The 20,429-nt window shown below is 34.8% G+C and overlaps 1 protein-coding gene across 7 annotated transcripts in view; it reads left to right on the top strand.

Annotated features, from left to right (window-relative positions):
• The window catches only part of DGKB (diacylglycerol kinase beta), a 719,270-nt gene that overhangs the window by 239,992 nt on the left and 458,849 nt on the right, over nucleotides 1-20,429 (top strand). For 5 of the 7 annotated variants that reach the window (XM_059171262.1, XM_059171260.1, XM_059171261.1 and 2 more), the window contains 2 exons: nucleotides 5,702-5,734; nucleotides 13,996-14,112. In XM_059171262.1, coding sequence (XP_059027245.1) covers nucleotides 5,702-5,734; nucleotides 13,996-14,112 — 150 coding nt within the window. The remainder of the gene's footprint in view (nucleotides 1-5,701; nucleotides 5,735-13,995; nucleotides 14,113-20,429) is intronic. The other 2 variants (XM_059171265.1, XM_059171263.1) reach the window with 1 other exon arrangement.

The raw sequence follows: 20,429 nt of genomic DNA, 5'->3' as shown, positions 1-20,429 counted from the left end.
CCATGAATTCAGTTAGGGGATCTAGATCAGCATTTCAGGAAGGAATGGAAAAAAATAGTCATTAGAGGAGAAATAGAAGTGAAGAGAGAAAAGAATAGAATATATCAGAGAGTGGGGCATACAAGGTAGGTGGTCTTTGCAAAATTATTTTACCAGTATGTATGCACATATCCTTACTATGGTTCAGAGCTAAAAAGAAATTAAAGAACCAACCATATGGGCTTCTGATGATTTTATGAGTCCTAACCAAGTAGGATAACATTTCTAATGGTTTTATTTCACTAGCTAGTCAAGTATACAAGACAGTAACAATAAAAACAACATTAGAACAGTTTAGTTGTTGCTGATTGCTTTTACATGTAGAAATCTATCTTTGAAACTTGGATATCTTCATAAAGATACATTTACCATTTGGTGCCCCTTGATTTCCAAATATCCATTACACTAGGTGTACTTTCCCTGAAGGCTCAGGGTCCTTCCTTTCTAGACACAAACATGCATGTATACTGGGGGAGCCATTAAGGAGGGAACCTCACAATCCCTTCTGTGCAAAATCTTCTGAACTAAACTCTGCAAATATGTGTAAACAATCACATTTACAAAAATAAGATCAGACATTCTTGTGAGCAATTACAATTATAAGGGTAATGAAATTATCTCAATTAAAAATATTCTTACCATTAAATTTATCTTGGTGCAAGCTTAAGAATTTGGCTCAAGTGAGAAGTGGTTAGTCAAGGGACACTGAATTAAGATTATGTGTATCTTCCTTTATCTAAAGATTTGCTTTATTTGTCAGAGAGAGAGAGAGAGAGCATGCGTGAGTGGGCGCAAACGGGGTAGCGGCAGACAGAGGGAAAAGCAGGCTCACCACTGAGCAAGGAGCCCGATGCAGTAGAACCAGTACTTGATTCCAGGACTCTGGGACCTGAGCCAAAGGCAGATGCTTAACAGACTGAGCCACCCAGGTGTCCTATATGTGTTTTTGAAAATATTTTATTTTTGGTAGTTACATTTTAATTAAGTATGTCAAAGTGCTGCTGAAAAAAAAAAAAATTAATGATCCTAATTGAAAGACTCGCCACATACATTGAAATAATCATTGGTTATAAAAATTATTTGTAGCTGGGGTGCCTGGGTGGCTCAGTGGGTTAATCCTCTGCCTTCAGCTTAGGTCATGATCTCAGGGTCCTGGGATCCTCTCTGCTCAGTGGGGAGTCTGCTCCCCTCCCCCCATCCCTGCCTGCCTCTCTGCCTACTTGTGATCTGTCAAATAAATAAATAAAATCTTTAAAAAAAAATTACTTGTAGTATAAAAATTATTTCAGTCTCACTTCCTTTTTAAAATATGTTTTGTGGGGCATCTGGGTGGTTCAGATGGTTAAGCGTCTGCCTTTGCCTCAGGTCATGCTATCCACGTCCTCTCCTCGGATTAAGTCTCATGGCAGGCTCCCAGCTCAGCAGGGAGTCTACTCTCCCTCTGCCTCTCCTGCTTGTGCTCTTTCTGTCTCTCTCTCAAATAAATAAATAAAACCTTTAAAAAAAATAAAATTTATATTGTGTTCAAATGTGTGGTATACACACTTAAGGACCTGCAAAATCATAAAAGGTTAAACAAATTATGAATCTGGAATGGGACAGTAAAATTCACCAAAATCAAATGTGTTTATTCACTATGGGAGAGATGGTAGGGAAGCCCTTGATACATTTTATCATCAAGTGTGAGAGAACAGCTTCAGACTGACAGGTACCATAATAGGACGATAATTGATCTTTTCCCAATCTAGCTTTACTTTCCCTCCGTTGTTTTCTGAGGCCAGGGATATCCAATTGCATATAAGGAAAGAGCTATGTAGAGTAGCTTTATTTGACCACTTCAGATTAACACAGTACTAGAAGTTATTATGTTAAATTACTCCATATTGACATTCAAGCCTCTTTTTCAGGCAGAACAGATGTATATTGTAGTCTCTAAATCCTTCCTGTGTTCACTGTATTAAGATAATTTGATTATTTTTATTTTATTTTTTCAGTGTTCTAAAATTCATTGTTTATGTACCATACCCAGTGCTCCATACAATACTATCAAATCACTTAAAAAAAATAGAGACATGGATAGAAAAGTTAGAAAAAAATTCTCATTGAACTTGTTGTTTGAATAAATGGAGCCTGAGAAAGGGAAGTACTGTATTTGGATTCTGTCATTACCTTTATTTTCTTGGGCTGGGTATCTGATCTTTCTGATTTTCAGTTTCTCAGTCTAAGAAGTGGAATATCTTGGCTTAGAGGAGGATTAAATGAGATGATAAACATAAAAGCAATTAAAAAAAATAAAAATTCCTATATAGGTATAGCATATAATTCTGTTCATTTTACTTTAGTCTTGAAATAACTAATGACCCTCTTAATGTGAATATTATGCTCTTTCTATATTTTTAACTCAAACCTCCCAACAATCTCTTCACCAAAGATTTTTCTTTGTCCTATGACAATTTGGATTAAATTGTCAATTTAAAATGATTACATGTTAGAAACTATGAGGACAAGAGAGATCTCAATATTTTAGAGTAATAGGATTTTTAAAAATTCTTTGGTATTAGGTTGAACTTAATAAGTGCCCTGAAGACAAATGCATCTTTTAAACTAATTATCTGTACTGTGTATTCTGTTTAATATTAAAGTGATACTGATTAAATAAAATCAATCACATTCCTCTGTAGTCACACCTCACATTTGATTAAATACAAATATACAGTTCCTGTATTAATTCTGATTAAAAATATATTACATTTAGAATTACACACTCATGATAATTTTCAAAAAACTAAAACATTTACTCTGTTCATCCTTGATATTTGAAAGTCATATACAGAAGGGTATAGTTGAAGTAACATAATATCTGAATTTGTTCTCTAATGAGTTGCTTGTTTATCTTTTACCAGATACCATAGTTTTCTTATAGTAACTTGAGGGTAAGCCACTGATTGGCATGTTCATTTAATATACACTCTTTGCCTACATATCTTGATTGTAAGTGAGCTTGTATATACATTGTTTCATCACTTCTATTCTTGGAATGAATTTTTAGTGTTGCTCTCAGACGTCAAAGTGTTGCTGGAGAAATTTCCTGAGCTGGTGGCTTTCTTACATATTTATGACTTCTAGCCCCACTTGCTCTGAATTTTGCTTGATTCTGTTACTCATTCTTTGTCAGCTGCTTTCCCATCCTCAGAGAGGTAGTGACAAACTCTACTATTTCCTTGCTCTCTTATATCGCTATCTCTCTCTGCCAACATCATTCATTCTCGGTAGATGACCAGTAGCCCTACTACCTTAAGCAGGAAGAAGCCCGCAGACACCAATATCTGTATGGTACTAGTTCTCCGAACAGGTGGTAGCAAAGTGCCAGCCAGGATTTAATTTCATCCTACAGTCTCTTTTGGAGGGAGAATAACTTAAAAGGGGTTTTTATTATCTGAGTTGGCATGGTTTTTGCTTTTTGTGACATCAGGACACATGAATCCAATATATCCCCAGCCTATATTATTATTTTGCCATCATACATGCAGAAATATATATTTTATTATGTTCAACCTTTTGCAGATAGATTGCAGATAGTATGACACTACATCTCTAAATAGGTCAGCAGGCATTTTCCAAGATTAAGGACAGTTTTCTATACAATTACCATACTATTATCATACCTAGGAATATTAACAATAATTCCATAGTATCAGTCATTACCTGTCTTTATTCAAATGCTTAAAAGTATGTCAAAAATGTCTTTTATAGATTTTTTTGGTGGTTGCGTTGAGGTGGACAGTATCTGTTTGAGATTTTTGCATTATGCTTGGTTATTTTTCTGAACCATTTCCACAACTATAATTGTCACTTGGCTTTCCATTGCACTGCTCTGTACACACATATATATGGTGAGCATTCATTCTTCCCAAAGTCAAAAGCATCTGTGATCATGCCATGGAGACAGTTTGACGAACATCCTAGTTTGGTTGCTTGAGATTCTCTGGACTTTCCTGGACTCATGGCGTAGGACAGGATAAGGCATCATAGAATAAGATGCTTAAACTGAATTGGAGGGAGAAGAAACATTTGTATATTATAATAACGTTGGAAGAACAATATTCATGTTTTAAAATGTTTATTCAGATCTAAGTTTGAACTAAGAGCTGAGAAAGAAAAGTACGAAAGCTGACAGAAAATTTGAGGTGACCTAGATTGACGCTAGCACGTTCTTCCCACCACCCATTACCCCATGTGCTATGTAGATTGACTTGGACTCAGAAGTCCAGAGCATTACTGAAATCAGAAAGCTTTCAAGAAAAGTTCCATTAAGTTTCAATCCATCTGAGAAATAGCAATTGCTTCCATAAGGTTCTCCTGTTATGGGATAGTCAACCCGAGTACATCCTCCCAGACTTGATGACTTCCTTTGATGAAAAATGTGCAGCTGCAACATTTTTTAAACTTAGAAAAATATCTTCGAAATCGAGTTGCATTCCTGGACCCTTTAATTTTCTCAAGGGCTGCCCTAGACTCCTTTTTCTGATCCACTTTTGGGTGCATTTGATCTTTCTGGTCCATTTCTATGCTGAGTCGCTGCAAAGTTGCCTGCTTCTTCATCGATCTCAGTATACAGCATAAGGAAGTCCACAGATAACTGTGTTCTCTGATTGTTCAGACCCATCTTGGACTTCCATTCAGACTTGCCTTCACAGAGCTCAATTCTAGGGAGGAAATGAAAATGCTGACCACTCCCTCCTTTTCAGAGACACATAAGTGTCTAAGTACTCCCAGCTTCACATTCAGGTTTCATACTTCTCCTCACCACACACAACCCACCATAGGAAAACTTTGGCTAGTACTATGTGTGTGATTTGTCAACAGTTTTCCAGATTTGTTCTGAGTCCCATAGACTTTTGGAATTTGGTAACCTTTTTTTCTGTTTCTTGCCAGAAAAAAAGCTTCCCACTGTGACTCAGAAAAGGAGGGGTGGTGGATAATTGAAGATGCACTCTCACGAAGACCAGCTTCAGTGTATTTAACCTCATCTCTTTTGTTTTGCTTTGTTTTTTTCTAATTACTCTCAAGTAAAACTTTTCTACATATTTAATAGTATTCTTACTTTTTACTGATACTAATGGAATTTTTTTTCTTATTTCCAGAAAAAGCACAAAATAAAACCAACACCATAAGCTATGTCTCCATCAAAAAGACACTGAATATTTTTAGGAAGGAATGAGAGTTGGACTGGAAAATGGAAAAGTGGGACGGGTAATTGGGCAACTTAACAAATTAGTAGGAATGGTTTATGAAGGATAATGGAACTTGGAGATGAGATCTTATTGCAATATATCAATGTAATACCACCAGGTTGTCTCAGAGAGGTTTGTGAAGCCGGCCAAGGATGTTGATCAGTCTGCTTTGGGTGATGAAATTGCATTTTGGATAAGTAATTCACAATATAACCCACTCTCTTTTGGAGCATTCCTCACTTTGTGAAAAGATATTTCTTCATGTATTTAATGAAATTAAATACAGAATAAACATGACAAGGAAATGAGTTTTATATTTATCCACTTATTTCACAGGAGAATAGTGATATAAGAACCTTCATTGGCCTTTGTTTTCAGTTTGACTTTTGTTTTTTTCAGCTTTAATATGAACTTCTCTTTTTCAACAGAATCTGCCCACTTCAGGAGTTTCAGTCCCTGAGGTGCGTAAGCAAAAAAAAAAAAAAAAGCAAAAAATATTTCACACTTGGAATTGTAGGTTATTATATATCTCATGTTAGGAAGAACATTTGTGGCTATATCAGTGATGTACTAATATCAGTTTGTATAGCTTATTTTGCCTCATATGATGGTATTTGAAATTGGGGACCTTGATATTTTCGTGATGGGATAGACTTGAAACTGTTCCAGTCTACTTATGTGACAAACATTAGGAAAGCAAAAGTTATGTAAAACAGTGTACAGAGAAAAATGAAAGTTACTTTGCAAAGAGTTTTGCCCTGCATATAATGATAACATCATTCCTATTTATCAAGTAAAAATGTAAATACCTTACAGAAAACCCAAACAGTTCAATCCTCTGTGCCATTAAAATACAGTTTTCAGTGATAGTAGGTTGAGAAACTCTTGTTCACTTTGAATCATCTGTCACTTTAAAAAGAGTACGTCTGCATTTATCACTTAGCATATGACATTATGTAGAAAGTCATTGGAAGAAAATACAGTGACAGAATAAATGACTTTTTTATTTTGAAAATAAATGTGGGCATTGCCACACCATTTATTTTCAGTAATGTGTTAGCTTTACCTTTGCATTAACAAAGTGAAGCCTCCACATTTTCCAGTGACCCTGTCCTATTCGATTGTTTTTATCTTTAAAGGATATGTTCAAATGGTATTATTTCTCTTAAAATTGAATTTTAAGATTAAATAATTTAATCTTTAATTAAATTTAAATTTAAATAATTTAAATTTAAGTAATTTAAGATTAATATTTGAATTCACTTGCTTAGGGAAAGTATTATTTATAATATATGAATACTATATAAGACTATGAAATTTTTTAGAGGAAAACATAATTGCAAAAAAATATATTAACCTCTCTCCCCTGCCCCCTAAAAAGTTTTTGAACCAGTGTAGACTGCCTCATGAAACTTTTTTAAAAGTTCATTTTGTAATCAGAGATATACTTAAAAATATACTGGAGATACGCTTGAAAAATAATGCTTCTAAGAGAAGTATTAAACTATTTTGTATGCTTAAGTCCATTGATACCACTATTATCATACTCATTATAAAAATAAAAATGTTGAATTGCATACTTAAGCAACAAAGGTACTTGGAAAGTTTATCACTTAGTTTAATTATTTAAGAGTAAGATAATAAACTTTGTATATTCAGGGGTTTGAGTTTATTTTTGCCCCATCATAGCCCATCAAGTGAATAGGCACTGTATTTGGGATTTAAAGTTTTCTTTTTAGACTTGTTAATCTCCGTAGGTCTCCCATATTCAGCTATATAATCTATATCATATAGGTAGATAAATAAACCAAAATTACAGTTTTCATAATACGCTTTTCTCATTTGCTTAAAAAAATATTTCTTCTGCAAAGTAATCAGAAGTCTTCCTACACTGATTTTTTTTTTTTTTCTGGCAAGATATATTGATTTATATTAACTTAGACTTTTCACCATCTTCTGAGGTATGTATGAAAACACATATTTATAAAGTCACTACCATAGCACCGGTAAGTAGCCCACAGTAAAAGATTTTTTGACAAGGGCCTTCTCATTCCTAAATTTCAGTTCTTCCAATCAGGATTTCTAGAACAGAACTCTTGTAAGTGGTTTATACTGGGTATGAAATTACCCCAAGAGAAAATATTCACAGCATGTGTGATGTGTGAAAACCAGGACTTGGGGATCAAGTTGCAAATTGTATCTCCAGGTGTAGTTGGTGAGGAGTACTTCTGGGTACTTGAGACTAGCTGTCATTCTGTCTAATTTTTTGCCTCCCATTGGCCCCACAATACCCTACCTGGATCATTAAACCACTTATTCCCAGTTATGGTGATCTAGTCAGCACATAAAGTGCTACAAAGTAAATGAATTTCTTTCAAACATCCATCTTTAACTCCTGTGGTCTTAAGCAGCATATACAAGATAACTTAATGATAACATATAACAATATACCTTTTTTACATTTTAAAAATCACTGCAATTAAATGAGTGCCTATTTTATGCCAGTATTTTTATCTGCATTTTCTCAATTTATCATCACACAAACCTCCTCATGTTATAGATGAATTAAGTGAAGGCTTAAAGATAATAAATAATTTGCCCAAGTTTGCACAGCAAGTAAGAGACAAAGCTGGGATCTAGCGTCCAAGCCCATACTTAAGGCTTTGTCCAAAGTAGTTTTTGTTTTTAGTAAGCACTTACTTAACTAAATTAAAAAAGAAGTGAAAAATCTTTTTTTTTTTTTTAAAGATTTTATTTATTTACTTGAAAGAGAAACAGTGAGAGAGAGCATGAACGAGGAGAAGGTCAGAGAGAGAAGCAGACTCCCCATGGAGCTGGGAGTCCGATGCGGGACTCGATCCCGGGACTCCAGGATCATGACCTGAGCCGAAGGCAGTCGTCCAACCAACTGAGCCACCCAGGCGTCCCAAAAAGAAGTGAAAAATCTTTATATCAATTATTATATTTATGTTAAAACTATGAATTACTATTTTTCAAATCAGGGAGCAAAGACTACTTTGCTACACAGCAATAATAAATTTTGCTGCAACTTCCAAGGATTCCTATAGACTTAAAGTCTTTGCTATTTTTCCAAAGGTATTAGTTTCTCTTAGCAGAAAAACTACTCCAATTTCACAATAAGGTCACAATAATTAAAAGGACAGCTTTGCAGCCGTGAGCCTTGCTTTCTTATAGCCTATAACCCTCGTAAGCACCAATGAATTTGGTGACACTTACACTTTGGTGAGGGATTTTATATTGAGAATACCCAAGTGTTACCTTCGGTTCACATTCTAGAGTTTTTGGGAAATTCTTGCGGTCTCGCTCTAGTGGCAGAAAGGGGCTAAGTCTCCGTTCAGGCATGTGGGGCTGTAGCGGTGAAGGGAGTTCCAGGCCTCATGGGAAGGATGTGATGGCGGAGAGCTCCCTCCTCCCCACGCTTTTGTGACTTTGTACCAATCAAGGTGCTTGGCTGCTGCCTGTCTCTCATGCTGAGATTGGACAAAAAGAAGAAAACCCTGTGCTTGAGGTAATCATCACTTGCTGCTTGTAGTTTATGAGTGATCGATAACAGCAGGCTGAAATATTGTGGTAAACATCCCTTTTGTGAAAGCAGTTTTCAGCAATGTGCAAATACTCCATATCTGAGAATCAGCATGATATTAAAAAAAAAAATTTTTTTTAGAGCACATATTTAAAGTGAGGTCCTTTTATGTCATTTATTTCATCTTCCTGTTTTCTATGAATGGTCTTTTTGGCTTTTCTTCTTTGTTAATTATGGTGATTATTCTTTTGGAATTCTATTACAATGTGTTCTCTAGTTAAGATCTGCTGTGCTGCTTACAGAGTCTAAGGATCACAAAACATTAAATTCTATATTTAAAATGTCTGCATAGCAAACACAAATGCCTGATTTTTGAAATGCTGAAATATCAATAACTATATTTTATATTTCATAGTTATATTTTCTATATTCTTTTTTGTGGTCAGAGTAGGTCTTTTCAGTGTTTGAATAATTTCTATTGATTAAAGCAATAATTTTCCAACTCTTTTTATATCTGGGACAACTTTTTCTAGCAGAACAAAATTTGCTTTAATTATAATGTAATTTTATTTTGTGGTTTAGAGCCCAAAAACTTAAAAAAGAAAAAAAAAAGCAGAAAGTGAAGTGGCAAATACTGCCCCCTGTTACAAGAGAGCAATTTTTTTTTAAAGATTTTATTTATTTGACAGAGATCACAAGTAGGCAGAGAGAGAGAGGAAGGGAAGCAGGCTCCCCGCTGAGCAGAGAGCCCAATGCAGGGCTCAATCCCAGGACCCTGAGATCACAACCTGAGCTGAAGGCAGAGGCTATAACCCACTGAGCCACCCAGGCGCCCCCAGGGAGCAATTTTATCCTTAATAACAATGTAAAATCAGGTTGGTGATCTCTTCCCGAAACTTTTCAATAATTTCAACCCTGGAATAAGTCTCTTAAATATCATAATGGAACTCTGCTATTCTGAGTTAATTAACCCACAAAACAGGCTAGTGAAATTTTTGTGGACAGCAGATCTTTCAAAGGTACAGTTGTTTCCCCCTTCCTGTCCCTCTTATAAAATATGAAAGAAGTAAAGATTTTCTCAGTGGAAATAGGAAAAAGTATCCAACTATCCTACTGCGAGTTATGCTGCTTAAATAAAGTATAGCTCAGGGAGACTTCTATACAATTTGGAAATAAAAATAAAACAAATGAGTGTAATAAAAAGAAAACTCTGGGAAAAATTAAATGCTTATGATTTTCTCCTGTTTAAAATAATCAGCCTTGATTAATTCCACAAATTTCACCCAGTAGACATCCGCCCCCCCCACACCCCACCAAAAGAAACCACTTGGTTTTCTTGTGGGGTGTGTGTGTTTAAACAAACACTCATTATTTTAATATTATCTAAATTATATAATAAAATTCATGTATTTATTTTGAGGTTTAGAGCCCAAACACATTAAAAAAAAAAAAAAAAAAGCAGAAGGTGAGGTGGTAAGCACTGCTCTCTGGTAACAGTTTATCCCTAATATGTAACATTTATCCCTAATAATGATTCAAAATCAGGCGGTAAGCTCTTCATGAAGCATTTTGACAACTTCAGGATAGACTGAGGATTTTTCTGTTAGCTTGTTATAAACCTCTTTCTTATAATTTTAGACTTCTAAAATAATACCTTAGTTGAACATTCGATTTAGGATTTAAAATTTTGTTTTTATATTTTATAAAGCTTCTTATAAAGCATTTGTTTCATCGACTCCCAATTTACTCAGAAAGGTGACTCCCTGAAGAGACCTGAAGCTCCTTAATCAACTGCTTTCTGCTAGTTGGAGATTCTTACCAGGAAAGAAATTCCCCTCGCTGTGAGCATAGCTAGGAATAAAATCATGTTCGTAGATGATTTAGTAGCTCTTTTTACAGACACACACATAACATGTCTTAAACTTCCAGCACTACATCTATAAATAGTTTGGTCATAAATACCCAGTTCCCAGTTCCAACCAACTTAAATTATAGTTAATTCTTACAAACTAAACATTTTTGGAATTCAATGTGAAATAGCAATTGTTGGATTATATGGCAGACTACAAGGTATATAAGGTGTGATAAACTATAAGGTACATAAGATAATGTATAGCTTCTGCATTGTAGATTTTTGCAGAGTATAGTTACCATGTCTTATATACCTGTATGCAAGAATCCAGAAAGAAATTATTCCCTTACTTTCCACCAGTATTATGTTTTTGAACTCTTAATACAGGCCATAGATTTTTTTTAAATTTTATTTATTTATTTGACACAGAGAGAGATCACAAGTAGACAGAGAGAGAGAGAGGAGGAAGCAGGCTTCCTGCTGAGCAGAGAGCCTGATGTGGGACTCAATCCCAGGACCCTGAGATTATGACCCGAGCCCAAGGCAGAGGCTCAACCCACTGAGCCACCCAGGTGCCCCCAAGCCATAGATTTTAGTTGTAAACATGGAGCCCTAGTTATTTAAACATATACTTAAGTGTAACCAAGTGTAATTTTTCATATATATACACTTGAAATATAATAAACACTTTGCATAATTGTACTACTAATGAGCACCCTAATGGGAGAGCCACACTTTATTATTCATAATAACTTTCCTTTATTGAGGGAATATTCTAATATGGGAACAAGGTTAGGAATTTATGTGTTTTCTCTTAAACCTTACACAACTGTGAGAAATACGTATTGCTAACTCCATTTTGAATAAGGGTTACATTCTCTAACATTATGTAATATTTAAGTAGCAGAGGCGGGATTCAGCTCAAGCTTTCTGACTCCAAACCTCATCCTATAATCCACTCCTTCTATGCATTATACTCTTAACTCTCCATGCTCAAAATTATAATTTGCAAGTTTAGGAAGAATGATCTATCTTTTAAAAAAAAATCAATATTTTTGCCAGAAATTATACTTCTATGAAAGTATATCATTTTCCAAAGAATGTGAATTTCAGGAATCCTATTACACCATCCATTTTTAGCCACACAAAAATATATTCAGTGATTTTACACCATGAAATTGCAAGGTAAATGGACTATATTGATTAGCATCTATTTTGGTCTGAGAAGTTTTCTGATCCATCTGATCCTAATATAGTTAAAAAGAGCTTTATTTTGGGGCACCTGAGTGGCTCAGTTACTGAAGCACCTGATGCCTGATATCTCAGGGTGTGAGTTCAGGCCTGGTGTTGGGCTCCACACTAGGCATAGACGCCACTTAAAAAAACAAAACAAAACCCTTTGCTTTTTTTTTTTTTTAAAGATTTTTATTTATTTATTTGACAGACAAAGATCACAAAGATCAGGTGGTAGGCAGAGAGAGAAGAGGAAGCAGGCTCCCTGCTGAGCAGAGAGTCTGATGCAGGGCTTAATCCCAGGACCCTGAGATCATGACCTGAGCGGAAGGCAGAGGCTTAACGCACTGAGCCACCAAGGCGCCCCAGATCAGAGCTTTTCATACCAATCCTAAACATGACCCAAGATTTCCTCTCTTTGCAGTGTTTCAGGCACTTAAAATTTTTTCAGTGTTGATTCATTTATTTCTCCATTTATCCTGACTTTTTTCAGGTACTGATTTAGGATCTGATGTACAACAGTGAAGCAAAAAAAACCCTCTTTCTCTTTAAAGAATTAAAGTAATTGAATTTAATTAATTTAACAGCATTAAACTAATTAAATTTTAAAAATTCAGGTTGTAATAAATTTTATCCATATTTTGTATATAATATGTAGTTATATATACAAATATATTTTTATGTTTCTATAAAAGGAGGCTAAAGGGAATAGAGAAGTGTACCTGACATTTGAATAGAAATCTGAAGTGGGGAGTGGGCCCAACAAATACGCTGAAAAGAACTTTCCAGCAGAGTGAAGAGTGATTGCAAAAACTCTGAATTAAGATCATGCTGGTGATCAAGGAATAATGAGAAGGTGGGGGTAGCTGGAGTGGAGTGAAATAGGATGAGCATGATTGTTATGTAGAGAACCTACTGTAGGGAGACAAAGATGGAAGCCAATTGACCCATTAGCTGATGGCTACAATAATCCAGGCAAAGAAGAAAACAGACCTAAAGTATGTAATGATAGAAGTGGTGAGTCATCATCCAGGTTGGGATTTGTTTTCAAGGAGGGTAGGCAGGAAATTTAAAAAAAAAAAAAAGGATATTTTAGAACCAATGTAGAAAGATAGAGAGGGCATTTGTATGTATGAGTTAAAGTTCAAGGGAGAATGTGAACAGGGACTAGAGCGTTAGAAGTCCTCCTCATGAAGTTAAAAGTTGAAGTTGAAAATCAGAGCCTTGGGATTCAAAGAAGCCACCTGGGGAGTGAGTGTAGGGAGCGAAGATGAATGTTCAAGGAAGAGGTTGAATGTTATGGACTATAAATCTGGAGGAAGAAAATGGAAGAGCCTCTGAGGAAGCAGGGAAGTAACCAGAGAGCTAAAAGATGTTTTCAGAAGCCCAGTGAGGCAAGTGTTCCAGAGGGAGGAAGAGGTCAGTTGGCATTCTGTCAAATGCTGCCAAAAACTGGAAAAGGTGAAGGCTGACCAATAGATGTGACAATGAGAAGGTCATTGATGATTTTAAGAAGAGCAGATTTGGTGGATTAATGGTGAAAAAAGCTTTTGGGTTGGGTCGAAGAGAGAGTGAGAGGAGGGGAACATAGAATGAGGAGACAGACAACTACAAGAAATATTTCCACCATGGTGAACAAAGGAATTATCAGGGATGGAATGTATGTTTTAAATTTTATGCCATCCTGGATATAAGTAGCCCCTTATAAGTTCATCATGTATTCGTTTTTTATATTACCTGTATTTATAAGCATTACTTTTAGTGCTCAGTAACATCTTTTATAACTTCATATTATTTATTTCTATCATTCCTTTTGATAATAATTCGCTTAGTGGTCCTTGAGAACTTCTGATGAACAGTCCTCATTGAGAACATAGGGGAATGTCATCTGGTTTTCTTTCTTAGTCTCTTTAACTGGTATTTTTATTATGTATCTATCATGGGGACTAAGCCATTTGAAAGTAACAGCAGTCTTAGTATTCACTAGGAAATCCGAATAATGAACGTGGGCCCAAGTTTGTAGCCACAAAGGTTTTCTTTGTGTTGCCCTTTTTGGTAAAACAACATTCTTACAGAAGATTTCCTCCTTCTAGGAAAGACAAGCAACAGTGAAGAAGGAAAAAGGCGGTTCCCAGCAATCAAACAAAGTGACAGATAAGAACAAAATGCAAAGAGCCAACTCTGTGACGGTGGATGGGCAAGGCCTACAGGTATGACTTTTTAAATCCAAATTTGAGTAGCTTTCACACTGGTAATTGCTATACTCTTACACACATATGTCCATCTAGCAACACATTTATTTAATGTGCAGATTAGCTTAGCAGAGGACTTTGGAAGGATCTTTATTAATTTATCAGGATGTCAGTTTTATATTTGATTGACAGAGTGACATTCCAGTTATATCAATCACTTCTGATGTTATCTGCACTTGAACTCAAGTTTGTAAGAGATCTTTGGTCAATCTGAAGATTTTGCAAATATCACTAAATACACACATTTTTATATGCATACATATTATTTATTTACAAGTTTACTTCATATATATTGTTTGTATATTTGGAAGAGTCATTTTGGTGGCAAAAGTGTCGAGGGAAAAATAAAATGAATTTCAAGTGTGTGGATACTTTTGTTCCTATGTAAACAATGAAATAAAGGATTTATTGATTTATCCATATCTTCTAAAGTTTAAAATCATAGTTGAAAGCCCGTATATATTTTTGTCTAACTAAACACAGGTAGCCCAAAATAATGTTATTAGTACTTTAAAAACCTTTTATACCCCTACGATCTCGGATATTAGGAGTAAGATTTCTTTCAGTCTGCATTTTAAGACATTCTATAGATTGTATGTATTGTATTTATTTGCCTCTCTTCCTCACTCCAACATAAAAACAATCCATGAACTTGGCTGCATCAATGAAATTGTGAGTTCATTTTTGTTTTTTGCTTTTTTACCTATACATTTCTCTCTTCTAATCTTCATTTCCTTTCTTCCTCAATATGCTTCAAGTTTCATGTCCTCTAGGAAAATTTACCAACCACTTACCAAACAAAACTATATTTTGTCACATACCTCTCTTTAATATACATAACCTTATATTTTTGATTTTTGTTTATTATTTTATCTATGATATGATGGATTATGTGTTTTATATGCCTTAATTTGGAAGCAGAGTTCAGAGCACACAGTCGTTGCCTAAATGCATGTTTCCTCATTATTTTGACTATCTCATTAAAAAGTTAATAATAATTGCTTAAATATTGATAACCAGATTACTGATTTTTTCTGATCTAATAAAACACATGGTGAATAGAATCTTTTTAATAATTATTAAATTCAAATATAAAAAATGATGAAATTATTACATTGGTTAGAAAGTTTAGAAATTATTCATCAAAAGGATAAATTAGGATTTATAGCTTTTGGTAGTCATCTCTGTATGTTTACCAATCTCACTGAGAGACTCAGATATGAAGTCTATCCACTTTGAGAGCCAAAAAAAAAGGGGGGGGGTGTGCAAAAAAATGTAAGTGGTCCTGTAAAATTTTTAGTGAAAAAGTTTTTTTATAAATTTAGTACTTCAGTTGCAAATATTGATTAGTTAAATCTTTAGTCATTTTGAGTTCCAGTGGTGAAGATATCAGAAAGGAAAATTAATTTTAAAATTCAAGTGCATTTCACACATGGCTAAACATTTCTCAACATGAAGGGGAAACATGTGCAATTTGTTAAACAGTATTGCTAGATACCATGATAGTATTTTATGCCTATTAAGTAAACTTATCCTCTCAGTAAACAGATGAGATAAATATTCTTAATTCAATAAACATAAGATAAATGTCATCATTAGTATCACCACTTACAAAATGTTCAAAGGCAAAGTTATTCCCAGGGCCTCACAGTTAATCAGTTTGTAAAGCCAAAGTTTAATAAGGTCCACTTTGCTCAGAGTATATGCGTCTTACTCTTATAATACCCAGTCTCCTTGGTTAAAAAGTTTAGAGGTATATAAATGCTACTTTCTGACCCCCTTGTTCTGACCACCTGCCTTTCTCTGTGAATGTATTGCATCTCTCAAACCAGATAATAACTTCATAACTTTCTTTTGCATATGAATTTATCTGGTAAAGTTGTTGGTAAGCAACAACTTTATAAGGGCTGATGGGTAGACATCAGCCCTTATAAAACAGCATTAAATAAATACCATGATTATTATTATTATAATTTTTTTGAATTTTAACTGTTGGTTAATTTTTTGAATTTTAACATGTTTATAATCATGTGCAACAATCTATTTCACCTCAGCAGAATGGACTAAACTATGATACACATATGTGTTCACGCAATTTTGAGGAAAACATAAAAAAGTAAAAGCATCAGTTATTGGATAACTAATGCAGGGTAGAAAAATAAGTAAATTTTGTTGTGGTGATCAACTTTAAAATTATAAAATCGCTGTTCTTTGTCAGGAAAGGTAAAAAGATGTGCCAGAAAATTAATTTTTCTGTGAGCTTTAAAAAATGTATATCATGAAAAAGCATGGAGTTGCAGCCTGGTTTGCATATAAGTCTGTGACAGAAGAGATCTACACTGCTTAAAGAAGACTATTAATCATAGTTAAGCACATTCATCTTACTTCTTTCCAGCTAACCAGCATAATGATCAGGATTATTATTTCTAATTAGAGGAAGTAATAGATCATGTATAACCTTAGGATGAGTCTCATTAATTAACCCAGGTCCTAGGGGACTTCAAATAGAGGTGGTTAGGCACTCTGTCTTTGTCACTGCTCACACCATAGGTTTACACTTAATACATATGATCAAATGTAATTGAAACTACAATTTCTAACATGTACAAGATGTAAAAATGCAGATAACTATTCACATGTGAATAAACAAGTGAAACAGAACCACTGTGTAAACTGTATTAAACTGAAGTTGCCTTATCCTTGATTATTCTCTGAGAAGAGTGTCCAAATAAAAGGGTCGCTGGAGAACCAAAAAGTCTAGTTTGTAATGCTCTTAACACCAGAAAAAATGGGGAACCTTTATATTTAACTGAGTCAGTACCATCCCCTACACAACTGCAGATTGTAAACAAACATATGTGTGTGTATGTATATATCCATGTGTACTATATACAACTATATATTGTGTGTATTCAGTTAGTTCCCTTTATTTGACTGATGTGTGTGTGCATGTATATATGTGTACATTAGGATCCTCAAGCCTGTTGGTTTTTCCATAATTAGCTCGTCATTGTCATTTAAGTCCCTGAGTCCAGAATTGTTATTCTACACTTCAATACAATAACCTGTAAACTGAGTCCCTGTTCCCAGCTTATAATGTGCTAGATTATAAATAATATGGAAAAAATGGAGCTCAGTAGTAAGTGTCAGGACAGAGTTAGCATTGTCTCTAATTTTAAGTAACATGGCCAGATTGGGCCTCATTAAAATGTGATGTTTGAGTCAAGACTTAGGTGAGGCCTTTGGTCTATGGGTATCTAGGGGATGGACAGCCCTAAGACAAGTGCATGCCTGGCAAGTTCTAGGATCAACAAGACCAACCACATGGTTGGAGCAGGCTGAGCAATATGGAAACTGGTGAAGAGTACTTTAGAGAAGGAATAGGAGCTAGATGCTACAGAGCCTTCAGGGTCTGCAAAAGAACTCTGGCTTTCCATCTGAAAGAGATGGCAAGATATAACATGATATAACATGATCCTAACTTAAATGTTGAAACGCTTACCCTTGTTGACATTAGGTCGTTAGGGAACAAAGAGTCAAGTTTGGAGAAAGCCACCAGTAATTGAGGGTTTATAGGTTGGAGGCATATCCAGTATAGATGGGGCATATCCAGTATATATCTATCTCTTTACCTCCAGCAGGGGAGGTGAAGAGATAGATAATCCATGGATTTTGAAGAGGGTCAGTAGGATATGCTGATAGATTGGATGTACGGTTTATTAGAAATCAGGGAATTAGGGACATCTCTTAAGATGTTTGGTTCATTCACCTGAAATGATAGATTTGCCATTGACTGACATAGAGAAAGGCTGAGAGTAGGTTCAGGGTTCTTTCATGCTTCAAATAGAGCAACTTACCTTTCATCTGTCTTATATATTGTTCCGCTTAAGATTATTTCAGGTGCTATATAAATATTTACTTCCAAGAACAAATAGATTTAGGCTGTCAGAATTTCTTTGTATATATATGTTTTAGTATTCCCTCCCATTCCACCAAAATCTGTAGCTAAAAGTGTATAATATTTTAGAATAGCAGTAATCTGTTCAAAATGACTGAATTTTACAAGTTATTTCAAAATTTTGTATTCAGTAAAAATTGAAAATTCTTATTAAAGACTATATTATATATAGTTCAAAGAGAATTAGTAAACTTGAATATAAGATTGATGTATTAGTGCTCTTTAATTCCCGGATTGGTTTTACCAATTGTCCCAATAATGGCTTTTATAACACAAGCAGCTGGTACAGAATCATGTAAATTGATTGCTAGAGATAGCCTATACACAAGAGAATGTTCTTGTGTATAGGCTATCTTAAAGTAAACAAGAGTGATAAAGTATCATTTTGGCAACTTAGTCTCAAATGCTTCAGGAAAAATAATCTTATTTGAACAGTCCTTTGAACTTTTCTGTAGATTTGAAATTGTTTTTAAAGTATAAAAATAAAAATATCACTTCAAAATATAAAAAAATTTAAGGTATTTCCATATAACTTTATTCATCAGAATCAAATATACCAAGTTTCAGAAAGTTAGAAAACTGTATTTTTTTAACCTCTTTATTTTCAGTACAAATGATTTACATTACAATACAAATTAGCTCTACTAGACTAAATTCTGAATTCTGTAAGTTAGTTTTTACCTGATTTTAACCTCTTTGGAAAATAAAATCTGGAAGCAAATAGATTGAATTAAGTAATTGAAATATCACATCTAGTAATACCTATGTATTTTCTTCCTTATCTCAGACTCTTTAAATTACAAAAGAATTACCTGAAAATGATTATGCCTCTACTCAGTAAGGACAAAAACATAATGTAAGATAAAATGAAAAATATAAAGTATCTAAAGAGATTTTGATACCAGGTTTCTGTTCTGCACTCAGGGTCTAGAAATATTTACAAGTTTGAGAAAGTATAAGATTTCTATGCCTGGTTCCACTTATATTCAGTTCTGTACCCTCATGGATCTTGTCTTTCATACCAGTTATAATTAAGATCTGCAACATGTAACAGGGAAATAAAAACAAAAACAAACATAACAGTGGTTTAGATAAGATATATGTAAATTTTTCTGTTGTTTAAATGAAGTCCAGAAGTAGGATCTCCAGAAACAGGGCTAATACCCCGGTTCCACATTTTTATCAGGCCTGGTACTGTCTTTCCTATCCTCCATCTGTAGTATCTTCAAGGTCACCTCATTCTCAAAGATGGCTGCTCGTCCTTATAGTATCATATTTCATCCTGGCATCCTGAGGAAGGTGACTGGAAGCTCTCCCTCTTTGTAAAGAGCATGTCTTGAGTTTCCATAAAACACTTCTGTATTAGTCAAATTGGGCTGCTATAATAAAGTATCATAGATGGGTGGTTTAAAAAACAGACATTTACTTACCACAGTTCTCAAGGCTGGAAAGCTCAGGATCAAGGTGACAGTTAAATTTTATTCTGAGTCTTTTTCTCTTGGCTTATAGGTGGCAGTCATGTCTTTGCCTGCTCACATGACTTTTTGTGTGCGCAGATGCGGGAGTAGCTCTTTCTTTTACAAGGGTACTAATCCCATCGTGAAGCTCCCACTCTCCAGACTTTATCTAACCTTCCTTGCTTCCCAAAGGCCCTGTCTCCAAATACCACCACAGGGTGGGGCAGGGAAAGTAGGATTTCAACAATTCAATCTATAGCAACTTTCAATTATAGACAAAATAGAGACACATTTTTTTCTACTTAGACTTCTTATTTGCATTCTTACATGGCAAGACACCAAAAGTCACACCTTCTTAAACTCTTTGAAAAAAATACATATATAAATTCTGCAAACAGCAGCAACAGTTTCCAAGATACAGGTGTGATGGGAGCTGCCAGTGTTTCAGAATTACCCTTTGCCCTGGATTCTTTTACTAAGGATGATGAGGAATATATGATAGTTGTGATAGTAGCAAGCAGTCTTTGGCAGTAAGATCTCTCTCCTTACTTCAGGAGTATTAGAGCGCAACGTAGTTGTTTATTTTTAACTTGTCAGACTTGAAAATGACTATGAAATACTGCAGGTTTGGTGCTGCAGAATTAAAAAATTCTCTTTGGTCTTCTGGACTCCAAATTCCTCTGCTGGATTGGTTTTCTTTTTCTTTTCCTTCCTCCCTCCCTTTCTTCTTCCCTTCCTTCCTCGCTCCCTTCCTCCCTCTCTCTCCTTCTTTCCTTCCTTCCTTTTCTCTTTCCTTTCTTGATTTTATTTATTTCAAGAGAGAGGCAAGAGAGCAGGAGCAGAGGAAAGGGCAGAGGGAG

Source organism: Mustela lutreola, chromosome 4, assembly GCF_030435805.1.
Source record: "Mustela lutreola isolate mMusLut2 chromosome 4, mMusLut2.pri, whole genome shotgun sequence".
Taxonomy (NCBI): Eukaryota; Metazoa; Chordata; class Mammalia; order Carnivora; family Mustelidae; genus Mustela; species Mustela lutreola.
The sequence above is the reverse complement of the archived record's forward strand: the minus strand, read 5'-3'. Positions and strand labels throughout refer to the sequence as shown.